This window comes from Notamacropus eugenii, chromosome 2, assembly GCF_028372415.1.
Source record: "Notamacropus eugenii isolate mMacEug1 chromosome 2, mMacEug1.pri_v2, whole genome shotgun sequence".
Taxonomy (NCBI): Eukaryota; Metazoa; Chordata; class Mammalia; order Diprotodontia; family Macropodidae; genus Notamacropus; species Notamacropus eugenii.
In genome coordinates this window covers 402,645,515-402,673,489 of record NC_092873.1, presented here as the reverse complement: position 1 = coordinate 402,673,489, position 27,975 = coordinate 402,645,515, and the positions used below count along the sequence as shown (strand labels likewise).

Genomic DNA, 27,975 nt, shown 5'->3' with positions numbered 1-27,975 from the left:
AGTTTTGTGTGATCTTGACTTGTTCCTTGGTACTTGAATTTTTTTCTTTATGAATGTTTGTAATACTTTTTTCTTTAATGTTGAAGTTCTAGATTTTGGCTTTGACACTCCTGGGTATTTTCAGTGGGTGACTGGTGTGGTCTTTGCATTCTTACTTTGCTCTTGGTTTGACTAGACCTGGGAACTTTTATGATTTCTGGAATATGGTATCCAAATTTTTGTTTGGCTGTTATTCTTAGAATCTGTTAATTTTTAAATTACTTTGTCTCAACCTGTTTTTCACATTAGTCATTTTTGATAGTAGATATCTTTCATTTTCTGCTGTTCTCTAAATATTTATTTTTTCCAATATTTCTTGTTGTTTCATAGATCATTGAATTCTCTTTGTTTCAGTCTTATTTTCTGGGAATTCAATACCTGAACAATGTTTTCAACCTTCTCTTCTAAGTTATTCATTATCTTTTCAATTATTTTTTCCCCAGAGATCTTATTTCACTTGTAATTTCATTTATTATTGCTCCAATTCTTTTAGTCATTCTTGGAGTGCTTGTGACCAAACCAAAAAACAAACCCCTGAGACTGTGTTTATTGTGAATATACTTTCCTTTTCTTCATTTACTTCTTCAGTGGCTCTTGAATAATAGTATTTCTTTATTGTCTTTGGCATTTTAAAATTTTTACTCATGTCTCCAGCTTTAGCTATGTTTTTTAGGACTTTGTGCCAGGGCCAGGCTTCCTACCTTCTATACTTTAGAATGCAGTGATCAACTACTATTTGGTCCTATCCCTGATTTCTAATGTTCCTACTACTGACTTTCACCTCTTCTCATGTACCTGTACTCAGAGCACTGGGAAACATCAGTGTCCCTAACCACATCTCTGTAGTCTTCTCCCTCCATGGTACTACTGAGTGAGGTCAGTCACTATCAGTTATCAACCTACAAATGCAATCATGCCTCTCCATCCTTAAAAAATAAAACAAAACTCACTTGATCCTACCATCTCTGCTAGCTTTTGTCTTACATCTGCCCTCCCACTCCTAGCTAAATTCCTTGAGGATGCAATCTATACTAAGTACCTCCACCTCCTTTTCTCTCATTCTCTCCTAAATTCTCTACTATATGGTTTCTCTCATCATCATTCAACTAACAACTCTCTTCTAAGTCACTAATGATCTCTTAATTGCTAAGTCTAATGGTCTTTTCTTGCCTTCATCCTTCTTCATTTCTCTGAAACCTTTGATGCTGTTGATAGCCTTCTCCTTTTATGTACTGTCCCCTCTCTAGGTTTTCATGACATTGCTCTTTCCTAGTTCTTCTCCTAGTTGTCTGAATATTCCTTTCCTTTTCTAGAACTTCATGTATATCATGTCCACTCATCATCAGCATTTCCCAAATTTCCATCCTGGATCCTCTCCTCTCTGTGAACAATCTCAGTTCTTGACCTCATAAGCTCCATTGGGTTCAGTTATCATCTATATGCAGATGATTCCCAAATCTATACATGCCAGCCTCTTTCTTGATTGCTAATTGTGCTACCACCTTTCTCTTGGACATCTTGAATTGGTTTTCCTATAGGCACTACAAACTCAGTCTAAAGCAGAACTCATTTTCATACCTTTACCCCCACTCCATCATTCTGAACTTTATTAAAGTTAAGAGTACCATCATCCTACCGGTCACCTGCGTTCACAACTGCAAGTGTCATTCTCAACTCCTTACTCTTACTCATCCTATATATCTAGTTCTTTGCCAAATCCTTCCATTTCTACCTTCATATTATCAAGTAAATGTCTATGTTTATACACTTGTACATATGCATGTGTGCATATTTGTATTTTACCCCTTACTCTACTCTTTCTCTACCCTTTATCACTTTTCCCCTGTACTATTACAGCAACCTTCTAATTGCTCTACCTACCTCAATTGATCTACCAACTCCAATTGCGGGTACACTCAGCTGCTAAGGTAATTTTCTTAAATCATAGGACTTACTGTGTCACTATTTTACTTAATGAATTAGTGGGTCCTTGTTACCTTAATATCAAATGTAAGACACTCTGCATTTAGAGCTCTTCCCATCTCATCCTCTTCCTAACTGTCTTGTCTTCTTATACTTTACTCTCTTATACTTACTCTACCACCCAACTTGCTTTTTGTCCCACGGGACACTCCATCTCCCAACCTCATGCATTTGCACTGGAACATGCTTGGGATTTTCTCTTTTCTCATTCCACTTCTTGGTTTCCTTAACTTCAATTAAGACTCAGCTGCATTCCTGCCTTTCTGGTTTAGGGCATCTTAACTTGCATTCACGCTGCCTTCCCTATCAAAATCCCTATTCTAGTTCCTATAGCTTCTAGGTGTCTTTTTGTATACTTACAGTGAATGAAGGAATTTACTGGGGTTTTTTTTATTCCTTTGGATGAACAAATTATTATTTGATTTTGTGCCCTTTTAGATTTTGGTAGAGTATATGTAATAGAACTTGGCTATGGCCTTTCCTATCACCATCCTCATCATAAGTTCACTGATATTCACATTAAAGACAATGTTTTCCTTCCAGAATTCTGACCACTTCAGTTAAACCCAATTCAATTCAATAAGAACTTTTTGCCTGTACCAAGTGGCAGGCATCATGAAAGGGTTTGAGGACAAAGGTAAAAATAGCCTCTGTCATCAAGGAACTTAGAGAAACAAATCTACTTGGATAAATTAATCCTATTTCATCCTATCCAATGCAGTTCAACCTAATCCAACATTTAATGTAGATTCATTTCACACATGCTACCTATGCTTCAGTTCATGCTAGGACTTCCTTGTAAGTCTCTGAATCTTATAGTAAGATGGATGAGCTATTGAGGACTCAGAGACATAGATCAGACTATGTTGTAAAATGTGTCAGCTCAGTAGCTAGGTTCAGTTCCTGCCTCAGAGATGTACTATCTGTGTGACCCCAGGCAAGTCACTAATCTTTGCCTCAGTTTCTTCATCTGTCAGAAAGGAGGTAATAGCACCAGGATTATTGTGAGTATAAAATTATATAGTATTTCTAAAACACTTTGCAAACCTTAACATGCTATATAATGCAAACCATTATAAAAATGTATTGAGTTTTATTTATATAGTCATAATGGGCCACATTACATGATGTATTATATCCCTCATAAGGCTTTAAAGTGGTCCCTAGAAAATGGAAGAATATTTTGATCCCACTGGCCATGAAAATCCAGATGTAAATACTTAGGCACAGGATAAAGTTGTGCAACCCTTTTAGTAAGAGAAGTTCTTGACTTGATTTCAGATGTGAATGGTTTCTCTGGTACATAGTGTGAATGGACAAAGCCTGGTTGATCTAGTTTTTTTGACTAAATTGATTCATTTAGGCAGTGCATCAACAGGCATCTACCATGGGCATAGAATGGTATTAAATAATTTTGGAGTGAGTTAGAGTGAAAGGGTCATTGTGGTTAAGATCTATGTGAATATAGGTTCATTCACTGACTCTCTATTTGACCTTAGGCAAGTCCCTCAACTTCTTTGGGCCTTACATTACTCATTTGTATAACGAGATATTTGGACTGGATAATACCCAAGTTACTTTATAGCAACAAAGTTCTTATGGTTCTGAAGTATGTAGAAATGGACCTCCCCTCTAAAGAAGATTGCCAGTACCCTAATGAAAAGTATTTAGTAATCCTAACTGCTGGCTTTTTCACTGTTATCCATTGACTGCCATTAGTTATACTAAATACTGAAAACTCTGGCATGGGATAAGCCAATGCTTCCCCATTGCCCGCACAAATTTCTACCTTGCCTTCTTTCTACTGGAGGCATACTTGTACAGCATGCAGGTAGATGTTTAGTTTTCACAAGTTTTCCAATATCATAAATTATTAGTTGTTTTGCATACAGATTCTTATCAATGGGAAAACAACAAAGAAACCTTTATAAAAACCATATCTTTAAGGACATTGCATCTTTATGATCAATTGTTGTCGCTGAAAATCAGAACTAGATTCATTGAGAAGGGTTAAAATTCAACATCAGCACATCCCAGTCAGACATCTAGGTTTGGCCACTGTCTGAATTGAGTTGCGTTGCTTTTCTTTTTTTCCGAGATCATTTCTGATTGGCAGAGCAACTCTTAGTAGTACCAGAGAATAAAGTTTGTTCTTCCAAATTTGTGAGGAATGCACTTGCTTTTCCTTTATCCCAAAGGAAATGATTGGTTTTTTTTGTGGTTTTTTGTTTTTTTACCATATAGCTTCTGGCCAATTGTCTGACATTTCTCAGGATTTAGCATTAAGAATGTCAGCTTATATGAGATCCAAATGGAATCCTGGATAGCATAATCATGAAATACAAAATCCAATGAGAAATGAAAAAGTAGTCATGAAAACAAGCAAATAACTTGGTAAAATACAATGTATTAGAGAGAATTTTGTAAGCAGTTGTGCATCACCATTTTCAAAAGATCAGAGTAGCAGGTAACCCAAGTGACAATGGGTGAGTGTAAAAGTTGGCAGTTTTACCTGTCTCTGTCTCCAAAGGAGAAATCCTATGAGAAGTTGTAGGTGTTGAGCTGGATCTTAGAAGAGGTTAGGATTGGATATAGAATTTTGCAGGTGATTTGCATAGTTGTTAGCTAAAGATTTCAGGGTGGGAGACAGTATGGGGAAAGAAGAGGGCCAACAGCAGATATTTGGGAAACACAAGAGTGTCACGAGGACCCTATGAAGGAAACTGGGAAGTAATTAGGAAGTGAGGAGGGAAATCTGGAGTGTTTGATTTCTTTAAAGCTAAGAGAAGACAGAGAAGACAGAGTATCTGGTAGGGGAGGAGTGGTCAATAGTATCAAAAATCTCAGAAAAGTTAAAAGAGGATGAGTACTGGAAAATACCATTGGTTTTAGCAGTTAAGTGGTTATTCGTGACCTTAGAGAAAGCAGTTTTCATAGGATAGTGGGGGTAGAAGTCAGATTAAAGAAAGGGGTTGAGCAGAAAAGTGGGTAGTGAGGAAAAATGCATCAAATAGTAGATAATTTATTTTCTAAGAAATCTAACTATAAAACAGAATTTGGGAGGCCTGAGCATCTATGTAAGCATATGGAAAGATCCAATCATGAGGAAGAGATTGAACTTGCCTGAGAGGGAGGGTGACTGTAGAGTCCTAAAGTAGGGAAGGGGTTTAGAGTTATACATAGAAAAGTTAACCTTAGTGAGTATTAGGGAGTATCTTGTTCTCCCTATAAAGTGATAAATTTGTTTTTCTGTTTTGAGTACTTAGATAAGTTCTGCCTTTCAGGTTGGAATAACATGAAGTCACTGAATGAGTCTATACACTTTTTACAAAGCAGGAGGTACATACATCAGCTCATTGCTCTACATTTTACATATATTCCCACTCTGCAAATTTTCCCAAGTTTTACTAATAACTGTGACTTATCAGATACTGCAAGGTAACATGGTATCAGACATATTCTGTCTCAGTGCTAAAAACATGAATCTGTGAACCAATGTCTAGCTGTATCAGAGATTTGGGGGTTAACCACAGTAGGCACAGCAGGACAAAGCCAGGGATTTTGTGGGGCTAAGAATAGGATAATCTGGGTACTAGTGGTAATTGCCACTGATTTTATAGGGTTACTGTGGGAATTCTGGTCATCGCTGTGACTCAGGATCCTTAGAAATTTCTTTGAGGGCTGGTACTATCTTCTTCTTTCTTTGCATCCCCATTACTTAGCATAGTACTTGGCACATAGAAGGCACTTAATATTTATTGATTGACAGAGAAAGGTAGTGTGTTCTAGCAGGAGGGTGTAACCTCTCTGTCCCAATTTCTCCATCTGAAAGCAATGTTAGTGGTACTGAGAATACCACTTCTCTTTTTGAGGAGTTATATATCATACACACTTATGCATATTATATATGTTTAATATGTGATATGTAATAATACAGGAGTTTATATAATAAAATCTTTTTGGGCAGCCATAGAATATCATGCCCATCAAGGGCTATCTCAAACACTTTGTACTTCTGTAAGAGGTATTCAGCAACTATATCTTTAAGCAAAGGATTATAGATGATTTCAGAACCAATACTCTTTCTCATGTTCCATACTACCTCTCTTTTTGGTTCAAAATGATATTCCAAAAATGGAAGTATTTTGCACTTGACAGAGGGAAAATGGTATGTTTCTTTAGAATTAATCTTTTCGTATCTAGACCTACTGATAATTTCTTTAGGAAAGTCAACCAGTTTAAGTATAAACAAGCAAAGTTTTCATCTGTTGGATAAGTTATATAGACTCCCTTCTTGAGATAGTATTGAAAAGACAATGAATTTTGCAAATTATTTTCATTTTTCTGCTCCTGACACAAACTATGAATGGTAATTTTCACTGCAATGCTAACTATTATGAACATAGCACCAAATGTTCCTGGCACTGAAGGCTAGGTAACATCCATCAGAGGAGAAATAATGACATTTTTTTTCACATAAAGAGGATGCACTAAGATACTGGGCCAGATATTGAGAGGTGATTCTTAAAATTGGACTGCACCATGAGGCAGATGGAGTTTAAGGATTTTCTGAACAAAAGACAGAGCCAGCATTTGATGACCAGGTTCAGAGCAGCTTTCTGTTGATCTCACCTCCTCCAGAATGTGTCACTTAATTAAAATAGTGTTAAACAAGTGTATGTATATTGATTGTTTACTATGTGCATGTGGTAAATAAAAATTCAAAAAGTGTAAAATTTGTCCATTTTTTTTCAAGAATCTTATATTCTAGTTGAGCTAATAACATGTTTCTTTTCCATGCTCTTGCACTGGCTGTTCCTACACCTAGAATGTATTCTCTTCTCACCTCCACCTCTCAGAATCCCTAGTTTTCTTCAAGGCTTAACTCAAATGCCTCCTTCTTTATGAAATCTTTACTGATCCTCCCATATGTGTGTGCCTGCCCTACCAAAACAATTGTACCCTGCTCTATATATTTACATATACATATCTTGTGTCCCCTGTCAGAATGTAAGCCAATTGAGGGCAGAGACAGCTTAATTTTTTTTTTATCCCCACTTAGCAGAAGGCCTGGCATATACTAGAAATGCTTGCTGATTGACCTACACAAATTAAACAGTTAAAAACAATAAAAAACATTATATGCTTAAGTGAAAAGTCGTTATTACAGACAAAGAATATAGGAATTAGAGAGAGGTAGGAGATCAACATGATGTAATCAAGGAAGGTTTTATGGAGTCGGTAGTATTTATTGGGGACTAATTGGAAGGAGGGGCCAGATTTATATAGCTGGGGGTAGGAAGCAGGTTATTTCAGACTGGAGAAAATAATATGAGCAGAACAGTGAAAGCAGCAAAGAGCAGTGTACATTTGCAGGACAGTGAGGATAACCACCAGGAAGGAGTGATTGGTACATAGTGTTTGATAAATAAAGTCCTTACAAGACCACAGTAAATCAGGGAGCTCTCCCTGAGTTGCTATGGGGACCAGGCAGCTGGATATGCCTCAGGGAGGCAGGGGGCAGGAAATAAGAAGGTGGCATAGTACCAAAAAAAGACACTGACAATTTTCTCCTATCCTCTTACACACACACACACACACACACACACACACACACACACACACACACACACACACACTCATACACACAATTCCCTTTCTCCTCCCCTCCCAGGCTGCCCTTCGTAAGATTAATTTTAAGTAGATTTCATCTATTTAAAAATGTTAGGAAGCACCGATGGGGATGAATACACTATGATTTTCTCTAGTTTCTCTATCTCTGGAAGGGTAATGCTGGAGGGAAAAAACGTGGATCGTTAAATTGGGGAGAGATTGTGGGGGACCCTGGAAAGTCAGTTGAAGAAATTCTGCCTATATCCTGAGAGTACTGGAGAACTTGGAAACCATGGAAAACTTTTGATCATGAATCAATTCAACCCACACTGAGGAGAGTCAGTTTGATATTGAGGGAAAAGCACCTGGATTTAAAACATATTCCTCAACCTTGTAAGGAATAGTGGCAGAATTATCATACATAGCTATCATACATAAATCATACACTTATGATAGAGAAAAAGAAACTTACCCCTGGAGTTTCAGTGACCTGACCCAGGTTGTACAGCCAATTAGCAATAGAGCTGAGATTCAGAGGACTCTGTAATAAACTCCCAAGTCCAGTATTATGGAAATAGGAAGTACCATTATTGTTCATAGTCACAGAATTTTAGAGATGGGAGGGACTCCTCTGAACCTGGGACAAACCATACTTGAATAAGATTCCTCTCTACACACAACATACCTCTACTTGAAGACCTGTGGGACACTGAGGCATACAAAGGTAAAGAAAGCATGATCCATGCTCTGAGGTACCTTGCAATTCATCAGGGAAGCTACAACCAGCACATAAATAAGGCCAAGCAGAAGGTGATAAACACATACAAAGTACTACGAGATATGTGAGGAGAGACTGAGTCTCTAAGTACTTGACACATAGTTGGTGTTTAATAAATGCTTGTTAATTTATTTTAGTCTGTTAATGCTTGCTGGCAAACTGATTTCCTCATTTGTAAAATGAGAGCATTGGATTAGATGATCTTTAAGATTCTCAAAAAGAACAACACATTCTAGGTTTTGTGATTCTATTTCCAGATCCCTGAAGGTTTTATGGACATAGCATTTAAATCTTAGAGAATGGGTGAGGTTTCAGTAAATGGGAATGGGTGAAAGGACTTGCATTTCAGTGATGGGGGTGGGGGTGGTAGGAACAAAGATTGTTGTGTTTTTCCTTCTTTCTGGAAGAGGAACATGACATCAAGATCAACTTGCAGTTGACTTTGGTTTGAGTGAGGGAAGGCTGTTGACTTTGGTTTGAGTGAGGGAAGGCTGTGCAAGGTCACCAACCTCACTTTCTTCTCCTGAGCCATCTGGGTCCAGTGGCCTGATATTCATTAGGTATCCTGGAGATGGCCCAGGATACAAAGTGAGACCCTGGCCCTTTCAGGCTAAGGTCTTACCACATTCTCACTTTGAATGAGACACACCTATTCAATGAACAGGCTTCTTTAAGTGGTTACTCAAGGGATGGCCCATTTAATCAACAACAACAAAAAAATCAAACTGGGAGGAGAAGACCCTCAGGATTCCTGGGTAAAAGAGAAACAATTACTATTTTAAATACTAAATAGGAACAACGAAAGAGATATGGGAATGGGTAAAACAAATCTGCATGGTAATTTGCCTGTAGCAGAAAGTAGAGGAATGGGAATATAAAGTTTGAAAGGTAGACTGGAGCCAGATTATGGTGGGCCTTAAATATCAGACCAAAGAGTTTGGAGTTCAGTTGTTTTTGAAGGTAGGGGAAGGGTTGAGATGTGATCAAAGTTGAACTTTAGCAATATATTTTTAAAATTTAATTTAAATTTACCATGTATCCTTGAAAGACATTCTGGTGTGGTAGATAGTGAGACTGCCTGGGAGTTAAAAAGTCCTAGATTCAAGTCCTCCCTCTGCCACACTTTGACTTTGAGAATGAAGGAAAAGCTACTTGATTTCTCAATTGTCCCAGGCAACTCTCTTAAAACCACAGAGCAGATATCAGTCTGCTTTGGTATAGGGAATAGATCCCCTTTTCTCCTCCCCTTCTCCTCCCAATACTAAACTGCACTTCAATTCAGTTTATAGCTATTAATTATCTCCTATGTAATTGAATACTGTGCAAAGTAATGGGGATATTTTTAAAAAGTGAAAGCATTTTGTAGACTTTAAGACTATTAAGTTGTTATAGTTATTTGTAGATATTAGGTCATCTTTTTGATGTATATAGTTTCAAATATATTAATATTTTCCCTCATTTGGAAAACTAAATGATGCAAATTTACAGACTAAATTAGTAGAAACTAAGTATTCTCCCTTTCAGTGATTCTTACCTGTGCATTGATTTCCTTTTGTACAAGTTTGTTTATAGGTCATTGAAAACAAATCAGGTTATTTAAATAGGCTTCAATGAATTTAGGATGTTGAGAGTGACTTTTTGTTTGCTTGATATTTTGAGCTGAAAATACTAAAGAATTTTCTTTAGGTCAGCCTAAAGGATGTGTGAAGACACTCAAAGGAATACTCACCACCATGTTGAAATAAAGATTGTCCACTAAGGTGCTGACCAGGTCTCAAGGTTTTATTTAAAGACTGGATAGCAGTAACTTCTGATTTTTCTCCTCCTACTTCTGAATGACTGGGAAGAAGGCAGAAGTCAGATTAACCCCTGGGGCTAAACTTTTTCTCAGACTTCTCCTTCGAGACTGTGAAATAAAGGATATGTTGGTTAGTTTCTAAAATTGAAATGTAAACATTAAAAGTGTTGTAGGCCATTTTGAATTTTCACAAATTACAAACTCCGCTGGAAGGAAATGAACGTTCCCCTACCCCTTCATATTCTCCTAGTAGAAAGCATTCTCTAAAGTGGATACATAACATATATATTAAGAATTATTGACTGATACAAGGAAACTCGTCCACATCACAAGTAAAAATTAACTTATCTGACTTTGAATGTTTTCTTTTTTAAGAGAGAAAACCATATCAAAAAATTAAACTTTCCTGACTTGAAAATTAAGAACAGAGATACAAAAACCCTATGTTAATAGCACAAATATATATATGCATATGCATATGTGCATGTGTATATATAGATAGATCAATAATGTTAGCAGATGTACAAAGGTAAGAGTTTTTACTTATAGTATAAGGTAGTAGACTCATTTCCCAACTGAAGGGTACTACTTCATTTTCCTTCCCCTTACTCTGCTTTAACTGAATTTAATATGGAATTGGGAATAGGAAGGGCATGGGGTAAGAGGGAAGGAGGGAAGGAGGGAGAGGGAGAGGGAGAGGGAGAGGGAGGGAGAGGGAGAGGGAGAGGGAGAGGGAGAGGGAGAGGGAGAGGGAGAGGGAGAGGGAGAGAGAGAGAGAGAGAGAGAGAGAGAGAGAGAGAGAGAGAGAGAGAGAGAGAGAGAGAGAGAGAGAGAGAGAGAGAGAGAGAGTGGTGAAGATGGGAAAGGATTAGGAAGTATGATCCTTTGATCATAGCCTTTCGGTTACTTAGACTGCTGCTTCAGAGTATGGGTCACCTCTTATCACTTTCTTTTGAAATGTTAGTCAATCACAGCTCTTCAGCTCCTTTATGTAACTTAAATGATTCTGAATGTTTTAGCAACAGCAACCCTCCAGAAGGGATTCTCACTCCCACCCTCATATTACTGGTGCAACGACCAGAGCAATATTACCCTGTGGACTAAATGAAATAAATCTGAGAAGCAGAGGTTCTTTACTCTTCTTGCTTAAACATTCATTCTTTTCCTAATTAGGTCTATTGGTATCTCTGATTTTTGGAAAATTGCCTCCATTCCCCAAAGAGAAAGCTTATGCTTCCCTTTACATCCAAATCACTAAGTAACACTGGGTTGGTAAAGTGCAGAGTCAAGTTCTTGTCATTCATTCTGTGTGACCATGAGCAAGGGTTGGAAAAATGAATAAATAATTTCATCCTTCTAGGTCTCAGCTTCTTCATCTGTGAACAAAGGTACTGAACGAGATGACCTCTAGGGTTCCTTTCAGTATTATGATCTATGATATGATTATTGTTTAGAATTTGTCAGTTTCCTAGCACATTATCAATCTTCATTTTTAGTGAATTTTCAGCTATTTCTTAATCTAATAGTCTTTCTTTATTCTTTTTTTTTTTTAATGGGGAAACAAGGAGGTTAAGAGACTTACTCATGAATCATTGGCCAAGTTAAAACTATCTAAGACCTGACATAAGATCTACTCTAAGTGCCTGGACAAAATAGATCAATATATTTTTGTTGATTTTATTCCTTATAGTCAACCTTCAGCATTTATATTACTTTAATCCGTCAACATTTATTAAGTACCTACTATGTGCTGGGCACAGGAAAACAATAGAGTGGACCATCATTCTATTTGAGGTGATTGATCTGATTGGCATCTTAAAAGCTAATTTTCAGTAACTAAAAAACGTTCATGCATTTAGGGCTGGAAGGGACCATAGAGATCATGCAGTCCCACTTCCTCATTTTATAGATGAGTCCCAGAACTAGGAAGTGACATACTCATATGCAAATATTGAAGTTATTCCCAGGAAAGTACATAGCACGGATTTATAAGCAGCAAAAATGACTCCAAATCCAGCTTTCTTTCCATATATCAAAGTTTCTTGACTCATTTCTTCTTCTAAATATCATATCTTTTATCCTCCTGTCAAATCAGAAGAAATTGTAGTACTGTTTCATATGTTCTGTTCTTGCTAGTCTGTGGGGATAGTCTTAGCATGATCTTTCCTTATATGCAGGATGACCTACCAGAATTATTAACTGAAATAAAAACATTTATTTCCAGAAAACCAATGACATACTATTTCCTTTGGGTCTGAACACATATATTGCTATCCTGCACATTTCAAGAAAAGGGCTATAAGAATCAGCCTTGAAGTATCTGAGCTTGATTTGTGGAACATAGAGTCTTAGAGATGAAATGGACCCTGGAGATGACCTAGTCTAATATCCTCATTTTAAAGAGAAAAAACTGAGGCCAGAGAGGGAAAGTGTCTTTCCCAGAGTTGCATAGTTAATTAGTGGAACAGCTTGGATGTGTATATGTCACATCAATATTTATATGTGGTTGATTTTGGATCTCAGACTTTTTTCAGTCTCTTTTCCCATTGACATCTAGCAAAGTTCCAGATCTCTTCCTTGTTGTCAGTGTTTAACTCAGAGAATGTGAGTTATTTTTAATATATGCCTAATCAAAACCCAAATAGGAAGGCAGATCTCATGCCCCAAACCATTCATATAATGCATTCTAAGTAGAAATTTTTGTGTAGAGGGGGACAAATAAAACTTCTGACGAATATTAGTATACTGGCAAGAAGACCCCTACTACATCTAGATTATCTAGTCCTTTGCATCATTTACTCACATAATCAAGAGTAGATCATATTAAATTCATTGAGTTCTCTTCTACCATCAGATGGTCTTTCTTCCACCCAAATTACTGATAGAGGTGGTAGCTTTTTTGAATTACCTATGTTCTTATGAATTCCATGAACCCAAAATTAAAATATTACCATTTTCTTTATAAAAATAGTATTTTTTGACTCAGTGGGGCTCTTGCTGACTTAAAATTCTAACATCAACATAATTATTGACATAATAAAATAATTATTTATGCATTACTTTTGGTGCAATACATAGTTCTGAACCCTAGTCCAGAATTATTATCTTCCTTTTTATACAACTCAAGTTTTATTCAATGTTACCATGACTGAAGTGTATTTTAGCATTATCTCTTCATGTAATAGAATAAGAATTGGATGGGGCCTTATATATCAATCAGAAATATAGAATTTAAAGAGAACTAAATGATTATTTAATCCAATCAACTCATTGAACATGAAAGAACAGACAGATGAAGTAATTTGGCCAAGGACACGTAATCAGGATGTTTGGAGATTAGAACTGAAGTTTCTTGACTCAGTCCAGTGTTGTCTTTTCCACTACACCATCCTACCTCATTAATGCCAGTCCATCTACATTCAGAGCAGGCAGTTAAGACTTTAAAAGATCCACAGTGTAATTGTAATGGTCACAATGTAATTAAATCATCCTCTGTCTACCCCCCACACCTCCCCCCCTCGCCAAAACTTATTCTTTTCGTGTTTTCAGTTTGATGTCATGTAAAAAAAGGACTACAAAAATCATTGTTTTTTATATCTTTTCCTCTTGGTAATTTTTGATCTGGAAGACATGGATTCAACTATACTAGGTAGAAGGCATCAAATTTGGTTAAGGCCTTATAAACTGACTAATAGTGGGGTACAAGTGGAGGGATCATAGGACTTAAGAGCTGAGAGGAACCATGGTGATTATTTAATCTAACCACTCCTCCCCCTCATTCTTCAGTTAAGGAAACAGTTAAGATGTAGTCATTTGCCATGGGTCACATAAGTTATAAGTAGGAGATCCAGTATCTTAGCCCAGGTCTACTGAATCCAAATGTGATGTGTGATGCTCTTTCCATTACATTATACTATAAATATACCCTGGGACATGTAACCAGGATAAAAATAACAATAATAACAACAAGAATAAAGAAGAGTTATAAAATCTCTCAGAGATATCATCTGGGGTTGCCTGATTGTCTAAATAAGTAAGTAAACTATGAGGCAGAAAGCCATAGTAGACACAACTTTATTATTTTAATGAGATAATTTTGTCTTCGCTTTACCTCTGTCTACCTGGCTTCTAATCTCTGTCTTATTGTCTTAAACACATATTCAGTATAAGAGTTTAGAACATAAATAGAAGGGATAGAATATTTCAAGTACAATATGTTCTGGATAAACAGGAGAAAGTGAAAAGGATTGCAAATCAAAATAAGGAGTAGAACATTCTGAAAAGCAGTTAGAACTATGCCCCCAAACGTACTAAACTGCACATACCTTTTGACCCAGCAATATCACTGCTGGTTCTATACCTCAAAGATATTAGAGAAAGAGGAAAAGGACCCATATGTACAAAAATATTTATGGTAGCGCATTTTGGGGTGGCAAAGAACTGGAAAATGAAGGAGTGCTTGTTAATTGGGAAATGGCTAAATAAGTTATTGCATGTGTAAGTGATGAAATACTTTTGCGCTATAAGAAATGATGAAGGAGATGGTTTTAGAAAAACCTGGGAAGAAGTTTTTGAAATGATGCAAAGTGAAGTGAACAGAACCAGGAGAACAACTTATACAATAACAATACTGTGAAAGAAAAACAATTCGGTGAGACTCAGGAATTCTGATTAACACAATGGAACCCAACTATAGTTGCAAAAGATTCATGATGAAACTTGCTGTAAATTTACAGATAGAAGGGTGATAAACTCTCAGATTGCAATGTGCATGTATTAAATATATAAATAAAATATATAATATATATACATTTACACACACACACACACACACACACACACCATGGCTAGTATGGGAATATGGGAATTTGGGAATTTGTTTTGCTTAACTATATGTGTGTGTCTACCTACATGTAACATGTTTTGTTTTGTTTTTTTCTTGTTTCCTTAATGGGTGGAGGTGGAATTGGGAGACAGAGAATTTGAAATTAAAAATAAAAAAAAATTGGATTTTAAAAATACATTAAAAATTCATAGAAACACATCAAAAAATTCCTAGCACGTAGCTTACTTGTGAATGCTGAACACGACCTCCCTTCTTTTTTCCTTGGAAATTTTCTGAAGACTCCTTCTGTGCATCTGCACCAATGAGGGGAAGGAATCTCAGACTTGTGGGGCTTGGAACCTGGAAAATAAAAATGAATAGTTGATAGGATATTAAACTTCCTGTCTAGTTTTCATGGCTCTTCCCTGATCTGCACAACCTTTTCCCCTTCTACTCCCAGTGTTATTCACTTCAGCATCTCCCATGGTGTACTGAACTTGCCTCTTTCCTCTGGATTATGTCACTGTATTATCCCTTTTGCATTTTTGTATTGGGATGAAAATGGAACTCCTTTCTAATCCCAGGGATCTGTCCATGATGTCATTTCTTGTTTTAGATCTTCTTAAATAGCTGATCATACCAGTCCCTAAATCTTGGACATCTCCTAGTGGCCATTTGCATCATTGCCCTACTTACACCACTTAGAATTATTTGTCCTCTATTATGATTATTTTCGGATGGTTGCATTATTACCCTACTAGATTTTATGTCTTATCTAAGTGTAATATTCTCCTCCCTCTACTTCTACCCAGTGTCTAGCACAGCACTCTACACATAGGCATTTAATAAATGTGTGATGGTTGATGGGGTTTTGGAAGAATACTGAGAGTAATTACCTACAATCAATGCTTTGATCACTAACCCACTCATCATGAGCTAAAAAAGACCTTCATGATGAAGAGGATGAGTTTATAGGAAGAAAATACCACCCATGGGTAAAAGCCTAGTAAGTTGTGGAGGAAATGTCACTAATTGAGAATTGTCATGCCACAAGGAAAACGTATTGTAGTTATAGGTCTAGGCTTCCTCCTTAGTGTTAACTGCCTTTAGCTTCTTGTGTTAATGCTTCCTCCATTGTGTCTTTTTTACCTTGTATAGGGTTATGATGGGTTTCTTGAATAGATGTGACTTTTTTCTGCCTCTTCTATGAACCATTTTAAATAGTTGTAAATCTACAAGTTAGTAGCCTCCTTCTGGAGATTCTTGAAAAAATGTTACTTAGATCCACTACAAACTCCTTATACAGCCTGGGGGTTACCTATCCCAGAACTACCCAGTGATGTTATTTTGATGAGAACCTCTACTTGTTTTTGATGGGGAGAAGGGCAACAGTTGTCCAGACAGTGAGATGAATGAATTACATGATTTCTGATGGACAGGGTGGCTGCAATCTGCAATATTCTCAGGCTTTAGGGGACGAAGGGAGAGAGGGAGGGGGGAGAGAGAGACAGAGAGAGAGAGAGAGAGAGACAGAGAGAGAGATAGAGAGAGAGACACACACAGAGAGAGAGAGCGGTAGCTTGAAAAAATTAGTTTAGGGAAGTCTTTTTCTTTCTTTTTTAGGATTAAAGACTTAAAAATGTTTGTAGGCAGAAGGGAGAGATCAGAAAAAAGAGAGAGCAGTGCAGTCTAGCATTCAATTGTTTTGAAATGTTTCATATGAATTACTTTTATCTTCTTAAAGAAACTATAAGCTCATTGAGGACAGGAATGTTTTACATGTATTTTGTATTATCAATAGCACTTAGCTGAGTGGGCATGAAGTAGATTTTTTAATAAATATGTATTGATTGATGATTTAAGGTGTTCTACTTTAAAATCATGAGAGAATTTGACTCTACTATGCTAAAAAAGAAGCATAACCTGAACTTACCCTGTATATAGATAGGGAACCAAATATAACCCCAGCTTCTCTGTTTCCTGTCACTGTACTTTCCAAAACATTTCTTCTGATCTGTAAGAGAAGAAAGTGATTGAAACATGTATGTCTTCCATGGAAAGTTCACATTTAGTTAATAGCTCTCAGTGGTGATGACTGTAATGGTAGGCTCCTACATGGAACAGTGTTGAACAAGTATAAACAGGATTCAGAAGGAAATAAATTACACAAGTAGCAAAAATCCAGAGAGGGAAAATGGCCCCTGAGGAGTGCTAATGAGGTTTAAATGAGGTAGATTTGACCTTAACTTTAAGAACTAAACTTCTCTGCTCTGCCATACTGAAAAAGTCACAGAATCAAAATCTAGAGCAGAAAGGGACCTAGGGTCCATTTAGTCCCAAATCTTCATTTTACAGATGAGGCAACTGAGGCCCAAAGAAGTTAAGTGATTTGCCCAAGATCCCACAGAGACTAAGTCTCAGAAAAGGGATCTGTGCCCTGATCCTTTGAATCCAGAGCTAGTGCTCTTTTAAACTTTGCCCAATTAGGACCAGGGAGCTCAGCAAGTTTCTATTTTCTCTAGGACTAGCTAAATCATTTAATCTCAATTATATGACTTTTTTCTCCTCCTTTTAATAAGACAGAATGTAAGTGGCATGAATAGTGGTGAAAATTCATTGGTTGTGCTACACATAAAAATAGCTAATAAAATTCATGTCAACTCCATGACCAAATGCCTAAGCTGCTTAAAGTCCCAGGAGATGTTAAAAACTGAAATGGTATGAATAACATACACCTTTCTATCTACCATCTTCACACAGAAAAAGGTTGGGTTTGTGACTGAGGAAAAAAAAGTCTTCTGGGTCTTACTTTTCTTCTTAACATGTATACATCTAGGAAAACAAAAAAAGAAGGAATAGAAAAGAGGAAAATTACCCTAGGAGAAGAAAGGGCTTTGAAAAACTTAAATTCTTGATTAACATCAAAGGGTTTGGGAGTTGGTCGTCTGAATAATAAGGAGAATGAACTCATTTTCCTCCATCTGCATAAAAAGATATAAAGAAAAATATGTGTTAGCAGTTAATTGTACTAAAGTACATCTCCGCAACAAAGCCTCAATCCTGATATCTCCCTTCGTGCTTCTCAAGTCCCCTAACTCAGCCTCAGCTGAATCTTTGAGAAATTACTGCTGACCCTACCCATATAACACTCAACTTCATAAAATCATTGAACCTTAGAATCTGGGTTGGTCATTTAGTACCTCTCCTTCCTGAAAACAAGAATCTCTTAAGTGGTCCTGTTTTCCCTTTCCCCACCACAAGAAAAACCACAAGGTTTCTCTTTTTTAAGTCCAGAACATACCCACAGCACCACATTTAGGTCCTGATTCCTATGATTACCAGTACCACTGCCCAAAGAAAACAGCATGGTTTCTATAATCAATATATATATATATTAGCATATGGTAGGAGATAATGCACAGTAGATTTGGGAAATCCACTGTTTCATGAGCTATGGCTGACCCTTGGTTTGCTTTCATCTGGATCATGGCAAGTTTTCTAAAATGAAGTGTCTGGCAGTGTTTTCTTTCCATATAGCCTGCCATCCTACTTCAAAAATTCAATTGGGAACATGCAATATGGCTTTTAAACATCTTTACTGGCAATATAATTTTAAAAATGGCTACCAGGCAGAACAATGTTCCATGAAAAAAAATAAAGCTTTTTTTTTCCTGTGGGCCAGTCACTCTGTAATAGTAATAACAACAAATGAAATATGGCATCCTGGTAGGTGAGGGAAAACCTCAAAGATCCCTTATATCATTATTCAGTTTTAGGAAAAGAAATTGACAAGATATAGATACTTGAAAAAACAACAACAAGAAATAGACATTTAAAAAGAAGACTGGTCTTGAAAAATATAATTATGGCTAACATAGGAAACCTAGTTTATCAGTGACAACATGATGCACTGGGGAAAATAGCACTGAATTTGGCATCACAGGACCTGGGTTTAAATCCCAGCTCTGATATTTATAAACTATGTGAGACTTTGGACAAGTGATTTCATCTTTGTAAATCTCAGTTCCCTCATCTATAAAATTAGGAGGTCAGATTAACTGGTTTTTAAGGTATTTACAATTCAAAATTCAGGATGATTCTATGAAATATCTAGGAAAAGTTTAGTGGAGATAATACACCCTGAAGGATGTATAGGATTTGGCTAGGTGAAAGGAAAGAAGGAAGATATTTCAGAGATAGGAGTGGCATCTATCAAAAGCAAGCATATGAAGGAAGAAGTCAGCATGGATTATTCAGGTGACAGTGGAGAGATTCATCTATATGGAATGGAAGTGTGGGTTGGAGAATACTGAGAGAAAAAGTTGAATAAGTAGATTGGAACTAGATTATGAAGGCCAGAGATATAAATAGTAAATTTTAGTAATTGGAATAAGTGGGGATGGTAGAGTAGAAGGATGGATCTGTTCTAGCTCTACCCTCATAGCCAATAAAATACTTGTAAAAAATGACTCTAAACAATTTCTAGAGCAGCAGACACCACAAAACAACAGAGTGAAAGAGATTTTCAGCCCAAGAGAGCCTGGAAGACTGACAGGAAAGGTCTATCTTACTGGGCTCAGAAGCGGAATGCAGCCCAGCATGGGCCATGTGGCATGGCACAGAGAGGACTGGAGCAGACTTCAGGGTGCAGAATCATGGGCAGCAGCTGCGGTTCCCAGATTTCTCAACTCATAAATGCCAAAAACAGCTTCAAAGATCAGTGAGAAAGCTCTTTCACCTATGTGAAAAGGGAGCAGGGTTGGGCCCTAACCTTTGTTCCAGGGCTGCGGCAGCCACTGCAGCAGCAGCATCCATTTTTAGAGTCCCTGGTCTAAAGACTCTTGAGGAATTGAGCTGCTGTTCTGGATCTCATCCCTGAGTGGTGGTCCTGGACTTAGGAGGAGCACTGATATGGTGGAACTAGTGGAGGCTGTGGAGAAGAAATCCTACTCACAGATCCCAGACAGAAAATCTTGTGGTTGCTCCCAGTCCAGAAAACAGGTCAGAAGAGGAGTAAACTACTCTCCCTTAATTGTGCTCAGTTCCTTGGAGGAACTGAGAACTTACAGGTCCACAGAGTTTACTCTCCACTTGACAAAGGACTAAAAAGTCAAGTAACTGACTGGGAAAATGCCCAAAAAAGGGGAAAAAGTAAGACTATAGAAGTTTACTTTCTTGGTGAACAGGTATTTTCTTCCATCTTTTTGGATGAGGAAAAACAAAGTGTACCATGAGAGGAAGACCTAAAAATATGCAGTGGTCCCAGATCATGGAAGAGCTCAAAAAGGATTTTGAAAATCAAGTAAGGGAGGTAGAGGAAAAATTGGGAAGAGAAATGAGAGCAATGCAAGAAAATCATGAAAAGCAAGTCAACAGCTTGCTAAAGGAAACCCAAAAAATGCTGAAGAAAATAATACCTTTAAACATAGACTAACCCAAATGGCAGAAGAGGTCCAAAAAAGCCAAGGAGAAGAATGCTTTAAAAAGCAGAATTAGCCAAATGAAAAAAGGGGATTCAAAAGCTCACTGAAGAAAATAGTTCTTTAAAAATTAGAATGGGACAGATGGAAGCTAATGACTTTATGAGAAACCAAGAAATTACAAAACAAAATGAAAACAATGAAAAAATTGAAGACAATGTGTAATATCTCATTGGAAAAACAACTGACCCGGAAAATAGATCCAGGAGAGATAATTTAAAAATTATCAGTCTACCTGAAAGTCACTATCAAAAAAAGAGCCTAGACATCATCTTCCAAGAAATTATCAGGAAAACTGCCCTGATATTCTAGAACCAGAGGGTAAAGTAGAAATGGAAAGAATTCACCGATCACCTCTTAAAAGAGACCCCAAAAGGAAAACTCCCAAGAATATTGTAGCCAAATTCCAGAGTTTCCAGATCAAGGAGAAAATATTGCAAGCAACTAGAAAGAAACAATTCAAGTATTGTGGAAATACAATCAGGATAACACAAGATCTAGCAGCTTCTACACTAAGGGATTGCAGGGCTTGGAATATGATATTCCAGAAGTCAAAGGAGATAGGATTAAAACCAAGAATTACCTACCCAGCAAAACTGAGCATGATACTTCAGGGGAAAAAATGGTCATTCAGTGAAATAGAGGACTTTCAAGCATTCTTGATGAAAAGACCAGAGCTGAATATAACATTTGACTTTCAAATACAAGAATGAAGAGAAGCATGAAAAGGTAAACAGTAAATAGAAATCATAAGGGACTTACTAAAATTGAGTTGTTTACATTCCTACACAGAAAGATAATATTTGTAACTCCTGAGATTTTTCTCAGTATTTGGGCAGTTGGAGGGATTATATACATGTAGACAGAGAGCACAGGGTTGAAAAGGAAGGGATGATATCTAAAAAAATAAAATTAAGGGGTGAGAGAAGAATGTATTAGGAGGAGAAAGAGAGAAATGAAATGGGGCAAATTATCTCTCATAAAAGAGGCAAGAAAAAGCTTTTTCAATGGAGGGGAAAAGGGGGTAGGTGAGAGAAGAAGGGAAGCCTACTCTCATCACATTTTGCTTAAGGAAGGAATAACAATGCACATTCAATTTGGTATGAAAACCTATCTTACACGGCAGAAAAGTAGGGGAGAAGGGGATAAGTGAGGTGTGGGGGATGATAGAAGGGAGGGCAAATGGGAAGAGGGAGTAATTAGAAGTAAATACTTGTGGGGAAGGACATGGTCAAAAGAGAGAATAAAATAAATGGTGGGGCAGGATAGGGCAAGGAGAAATATAGTTAGTCTTTCACAACATGAGTATTTATGGAAATCTTTTGCATAACTACACATATATAACCTATATTGAATTGCTTGCCTTCTCAGTGGCAATGGGTGAGGAGGGAGGAAGGGAGAGAAGTTAGGACTCAAAAGTTTTAGGAACAAATGTTGAGAATTGTTTTTGCATGTAACAGGGAAATAAGAAATACAGGTAATGGGGTACAGAAATCTATCTTCCCCTACAAGAAAATAGAGAAAATGGGGATAAGAGAGGGCAGATTTGGGGAAAGGGTAATCAGAATGCATAGTGTCTTGGGGTGGGGGGAGGAGAGCGATAGGGAGAAAACTTGGAACTCAAAATCTTGTGGAAATTAATGTTGAAAACTAAAAATAAATAAATTAAAGAGAAAAAAATAATTGGAATAAACAACACAAAGTATGGTAATACCAGAATTAAAAAAAATAAATTAAGCTAGTAGGAGAGGAAATCCTGGGATATCACCCCATAAGGAGAGAGATCTCAGGATACCAGCCTTGTGGGAGAAGAGATACCAGGATATTGCTAGGGAGGTTACCACATGGGGTGGGAGGAATGTATAGTATAGCTGTACAGGGGAGGAGCTCATTTGGAGGTAGATATCTCTTGGTTTTCTTCTATAGCTAATTATTCTTGCCAACAAGTCCTAAATTCATTTCTTTCAACTGCAAAAACATGTATATGTGACCAAAATGTAAATATAAAAAATCCCAAAATGCAAAATCTTTAAAAATCATTCTTAAACTATCTTTTACATCTTTTCAACTTAAGTGCCCTGAGACACAACTCAAATCACCTCCCACTTTAGTTATAGGTCTGAGGGAGTCAAAAAAGTTTACATGTTATCCTAAAGACAACAGGGAGGCATAACAGGAGCATGAAATACGTGGTGATAATATATATAATGAAAGGAAGGGATGGGACCAGGGGCAATTCAAAAGCTATTGAAATGATATAGATATATGATGATGTGCTATGTTCTGGACTACAGTAGTTTTGAAAGAAAGGATATGTATGTGTGTGTGTGCATGCATGTGTGTATGTTGTGTGTGTGTGTGTGTGTGATATGATATATCCAAGGGAGAACCTTTTAAAAATAAAACAAACCCTTAAAACTAGTTAAATTGATTTTTACTTGTGCTTGTCCCTTGCTGGATTCCAACCCTATCATGGGTCAGAAAAAAAAAAAGATAATACACTCCCTTACTGTATTATTTGTATTATTAATACACTCTCACATGTGGAACACACATATTACATATCACACACAAATAATTTCTCAATTTGGCAATAACTTTCATTATCTTGTTAAAACTATAGTTTATAGCTTCCCACTCTCATAAGTGCCCCTCTAAATAAAAATTATTGCCTTACTTTTCACGGTCAAATATTAGAGGATATTCATATTTCTGTTTCTTTTCTGTGTATTTGCTTTCTTCTTTTACTTCTACAGGGTATTCACTAACATCACAAGGCAAGATGAAATCAGTTACTTGATTTAGTTCAAATGTCCTGCGTTGTCCAAAGTAGCCACAGTAATGTCCATTACGAGCATGCCAAACCCTTGAGGTGGGAGGAAAATATATATAAGCATAAAATTATATATATATATATATATATACATATATATATGATAGTAAGAAACATTTCTGTACTTTTTTAATTGATCCTTCAGTTTTTAAATATGCTTTTATCTCAGATATCTAATTCTTATCCCATGCAATTCTATAAGACAATTCATATAAAGCATATAAACAAAGTTTTGAACAAAACTTTAGGGCCGTACAGCAGCATACATTTATTTTTCAAAGGAGGAACCTAAGGGAGAGATTGATTAAGTGATTTCTCACAAATGATATGCATCACCAAGCAGGGGTGATTAGGACCCAGGATTACTGATAGAACATACATGTGCTAAATCAGACCATAAAATGAATCTATGTTGCCTTTAAGTATTGACACTTGGAAAAAAAAGTTTAAAAACTGCATTCTCCTTTGACTTATATATCTCATTTGACCCAATATCTTTGAAAAAAAAAATATTGTTTAGGGTCTGACATTATTACTCCCTCAGATCTCTCTCTCTCTGTCTCTGTCTCTGTCTCTCTGTCTCTCTCTGTCTCTCTGTCTCTCTCTCTCTTTCTCTCTGTGTCTCTCTCTGCCTATCTGTCTCTCCCCCCACCCCCACCCCGCCACTGGTAACAATCAACAAACATTTGTTGAGCCCCAGCTATGTTTCAGGCACTTCTAGGCACTGGGGATACAGAGATAAAATGAATCAGTCCCTTCCCTCTACAAGTTTACATTCTATATTATAATTATACTCATTCAATTATTGGACTCTGAAAAAAAGATGACATTAATGGATCGTTGACCATGGAATATCTTTTGACATCAGTTTATGCATGGTTTTTCTTCTACACAAAATAACTAAAGGGAATTCTCAGTAAAAAAAAAATTCTCCTACATAATGAAGATAAAACAAATGACATATGGGGGGGGGGTGTTCCTTATTTTCTTATCTCATTTCAAAGTCCCATAGGAAAGCAGGATGGACCCACCTATGGTCCAGCTTGGGAGATCTTAGAATGAGTATTTGACCAAAACTGGGGACTCTAACTAACAACAGGAGAATATAAATATTAATTCCAAAAGTAAACTTTGAGGATTGATACCAGCCTGATCTATCCTTAAGAATTATGAGTTCTAAAATCCAGATGGTCTGTTTTCACCTAGTATGTCCCTAATACAGTCAGAAGACCTGGGTTTGAAGCTTTGTTCTGTCAGTTACTAACCTTGTAACTTTGGATAGGTCATTTCACCTCTCTAAGACTCTTTCTGTAGTATCATATTATTATTGCAAAGCACAAATGAAATAATAAGTGTAAAGTTATCATTTCGTTTAAAAGCTAGATATCCCAACAATGTGAAAACCTGGATACCTTTAGGGAAGAGTATCAAAGCCTTCAGTTTGCTTTGGTCCATTGCTCTTAACAGGCTATTAACTGCTACTGAACTCTTTAGACTTGGAGTTCTCCAAGGTTCTGAATGTATCTCTGTGATTTCCTTGAATCTTAATTTCTAGGACTTTAGCTATACTAAACTTTAACCCCACTAAACATTTGCTTTTTGACTGACTTCCTGGTTCTGACTCAAACTTGTCTTTTAACCACACTTATTACATGTATAAAAGATCTGCATATGTTTGTTTAATAAGATTCAGAAGTGAGGGCATTTAGAAATGACCCAGAGAAGGTATCACCTTTATTGTGAAAAGAAATGTATCTGGCTTAGCTATTCTCAGCAATACAGTGATTTAAGACAATCTCAAAGGACTAATGATGAAGCATATTTGCTTCCAGAAAAAGAACTGATATTGTCTGAATACAGTATTAAGCATACTATTTTCACTTTCATTATTGTTTTTTATTTGTCTTCTTGTACCAAATGACTAACATGGAAATATGTATAACCTGTATCTGATTGCTTACTGTCTTAGTGAGGGGGTAGGGAAGGAAGGAAGGGATAGAATTTGGAACTCAAAACTTTAAAAATGTTAGAAATTTTTTTAATGTGTAATTGGGGAACATAAAAATTTTATATATATATATAATATATATATATATATATATATATATATATATATATATATATATATATATTTTTTAAAAGAAATGTGTCTGGGAAGGGCACTTAGCAATCAGAAGTAGTAATTCTGAACCTAACAAGATAGGGAGAAATGATTTTAAAAATGAGTGATGAAAATAATTAGCAGCTTTTCTGATAGGTATCTGAAAATAGGATGGAGTACAGAGTAGAGGGGCCAGAGTTGTAAATAACATTTTTGTGTGTGTGATATAATGTTGCATTCTAAACATCCCTACTAGTCAACTAGCAATATTTCCTGTGGTAAAACGCAAAATCAGTCCTGGAGTTTTGCTCCCAAATAGAATGCCATTCTGTGACTTATGTTTTCTTCTTGGCTGGCTGGGGATTTTTCAAGCTCATCAGAAAAGTATGACAAAGAAGTAATTATGTACATAAACTGGCACAGTAGAAAGGAGAGCATACTGGTAGCTATTTTCTTTTCAGTATTAAAGTATTCTGGTAAAATTAGTTGCAGTTTTTTTGTTTTTTTTTAACATCAACTCATAGAATTGTAGAAAATAACACTAGAGATTCCCTTCATATTACAGATGAGAAAACTGAAATGAAATGATACAAAGCTGATTTAGTAGTAGAGATAGAACAGTCGGCTCTCTCGATTCCTAGTCTACCATTTTGCATGATATGCCACAAAAGTATGAATATTACCCACTGATTGTTTTTTGCTTTCAAATTAAGTTCAAACTCTTTGAATTTACTTTCAAGCACCTCTCACTCTCTTGCTCTCTTTTCTTCTAAGGTAGGGGTTTTCTTAACCTTTTTTGTGTTGCGAACTCCTTTGATAATCTGGTAAAACCTACAGAATCTCAGAATATTTTTTATGGAGCATTACAAAGGAATGCAATTATATTCAGATACAGTTATTAATTTCTTAAAAGTTCAGAGACCTCAGGTTTAGAACCTTTGACAGTCTAGGGCAATATTTCCTTGTACTGAATTTTTGACATGCTCATTCATGTAATTATTTCAGGGATATTAAAATATAAGCATATATAATGTACACATGTGTATGTACATGCACACAGGACATGCATGTATCCTTGTCTGTCTATATCTATGATACTACATAGATTCTTTTTAGATAGATAAATAAATAGATACTATGAGGTATGTTATATAGCAAGACTGGGAGAGCAGAAGCTGCCCCATTAGCAGCCCAATGGCCTATTCCAATGGACTTTAGTTATTACCATGGTGGGATAGTACCCTGGGTCCGTGAAGGCTATTCCAGAAGAGTATACACTCTGGCAGATCCTAATAGACTCAAAGACTCAGCTACAGGTTCAACAATAGAGTATCTCTCACTTAAAGACTACTCTAGCTAAATGTGGAAAGGCTCATCATTTGAAGGTTGGCCACCCATTGTCAAATTATTTTTACCAGTCACAGAAATTCATGAAGACCATCTATTAATATGTCCATGTTATTACAACCTGAGTTAAGGGAATGCCCATATAAATGCTATGATAACATAGATCCTTGAAGTTGAGATAACTCTGTCATCTGTGATAGAAAATTGCCCACCAAACATGTTATATAACAATACTTGTATACCTCTTTGTTCTTTCTTTTCTACTTTCCACATAGGAGTCTCTGTAGTATCTGAGATATGTGTGTATTTATATGTATGTCTGTGTATGCATATATTTACTCTATAAAGCATGGGGAGGCAATATTCAAATTTTTAAGTATTAAAAAAATCAAATAAACAGAAACAAAGTTGGTAATCACTATTCTGGCCACAGCCAGCTCATGTGTACCTCTTCTTTCATCATTTGTTCTTTTCTACAAGTCATATTTTCATGGTATTCCTTAGGTTTAGACCCATTTCTCTGAGTTATTTGCTTTGTCTAGGTTCTTCAGATCTCTGCAACCCCACTTCTTTTGGGAAACTATTTTTTACTCCTTGTCACGGTATAGGATCATTTAAGTCACTTGAGAGCTTAGCAAAGAATTCTAAACTTAAATCTATAGCCCCAAGACTCATGTATACCATTTTGTTTCCAGGGGTAGAAGTTTTTATCATTTGAACCACAAGATTATGTGACTAGCTCTTCCTTTACCTCTATCTATTTAATTACCAAGGAGCCCTACTTTATACTTCTTTTTGGTGAGAAGTGTCAAGTATGCACTTACCTTACGGACCCATCAACAGAGGCAGTCAATACTACTTGTTTGTCTTCTACATAGATGACACCGACAATTTTCAAAGCATGCCCACGCCAAGCAATCAGCTGCTTAAATTTCTAAATAACAATAACAAAATTACTTTTGTAACAAAAATACAAGCAATTCACCAAACACTTTTATTCATCATTATATTGCATTTAAGGTATGCAAGATACTTTTCTCACAACCACTCTGTGAGGCAAGTATTATAATTATTAATATGCCCAATTTTACATTTAATACACTAAGAGATTAAGTAAGTTTCCCACCATCATACAGGTACCAAGAGTTTAATGCAGAATTTAATCGTAGGTCTCCCAA

At 36.4% G+C, this 27,975-nt stretch overlaps 1 protein-coding gene across 3 annotated transcripts in view; it reads right to left on the bottom strand.

The window, feature by feature from the left end:
* Positions 1-10,177: 10,177 nt before the first annotated feature.
* Positions 10,178-27,975, bottom strand: part of WDR64 (WD repeat domain 64) — a 169,839-nt gene continuing 152,041 nt past the window's right edge. For all 3 annotated transcript variants that reach the window (XM_072647585.1, XM_072647587.1, XM_072647586.1), the window contains 6 exons: positions 27,622-27,731; positions 23,194-23,382; positions 17,912-18,017; positions 16,970-17,050; positions 15,283-15,396; positions 10,178-10,319 (listed from right to left, as the gene is read on the bottom strand). In XM_072647585.1, coding sequence (XP_072503686.1) covers positions 10,239-10,319; positions 15,283-15,396; positions 16,970-17,050; positions 17,912-18,017; positions 23,194-23,382; positions 27,622-27,731 — 681 coding nt within the window. In that variant the 3' untranslated portion in view covers positions 10,178-10,238. The remainder of the gene's footprint in view (positions 10,320-15,282; positions 15,397-16,969; positions 17,051-17,911; positions 18,018-23,193; positions 23,383-27,621; positions 27,732-27,975) is intronic.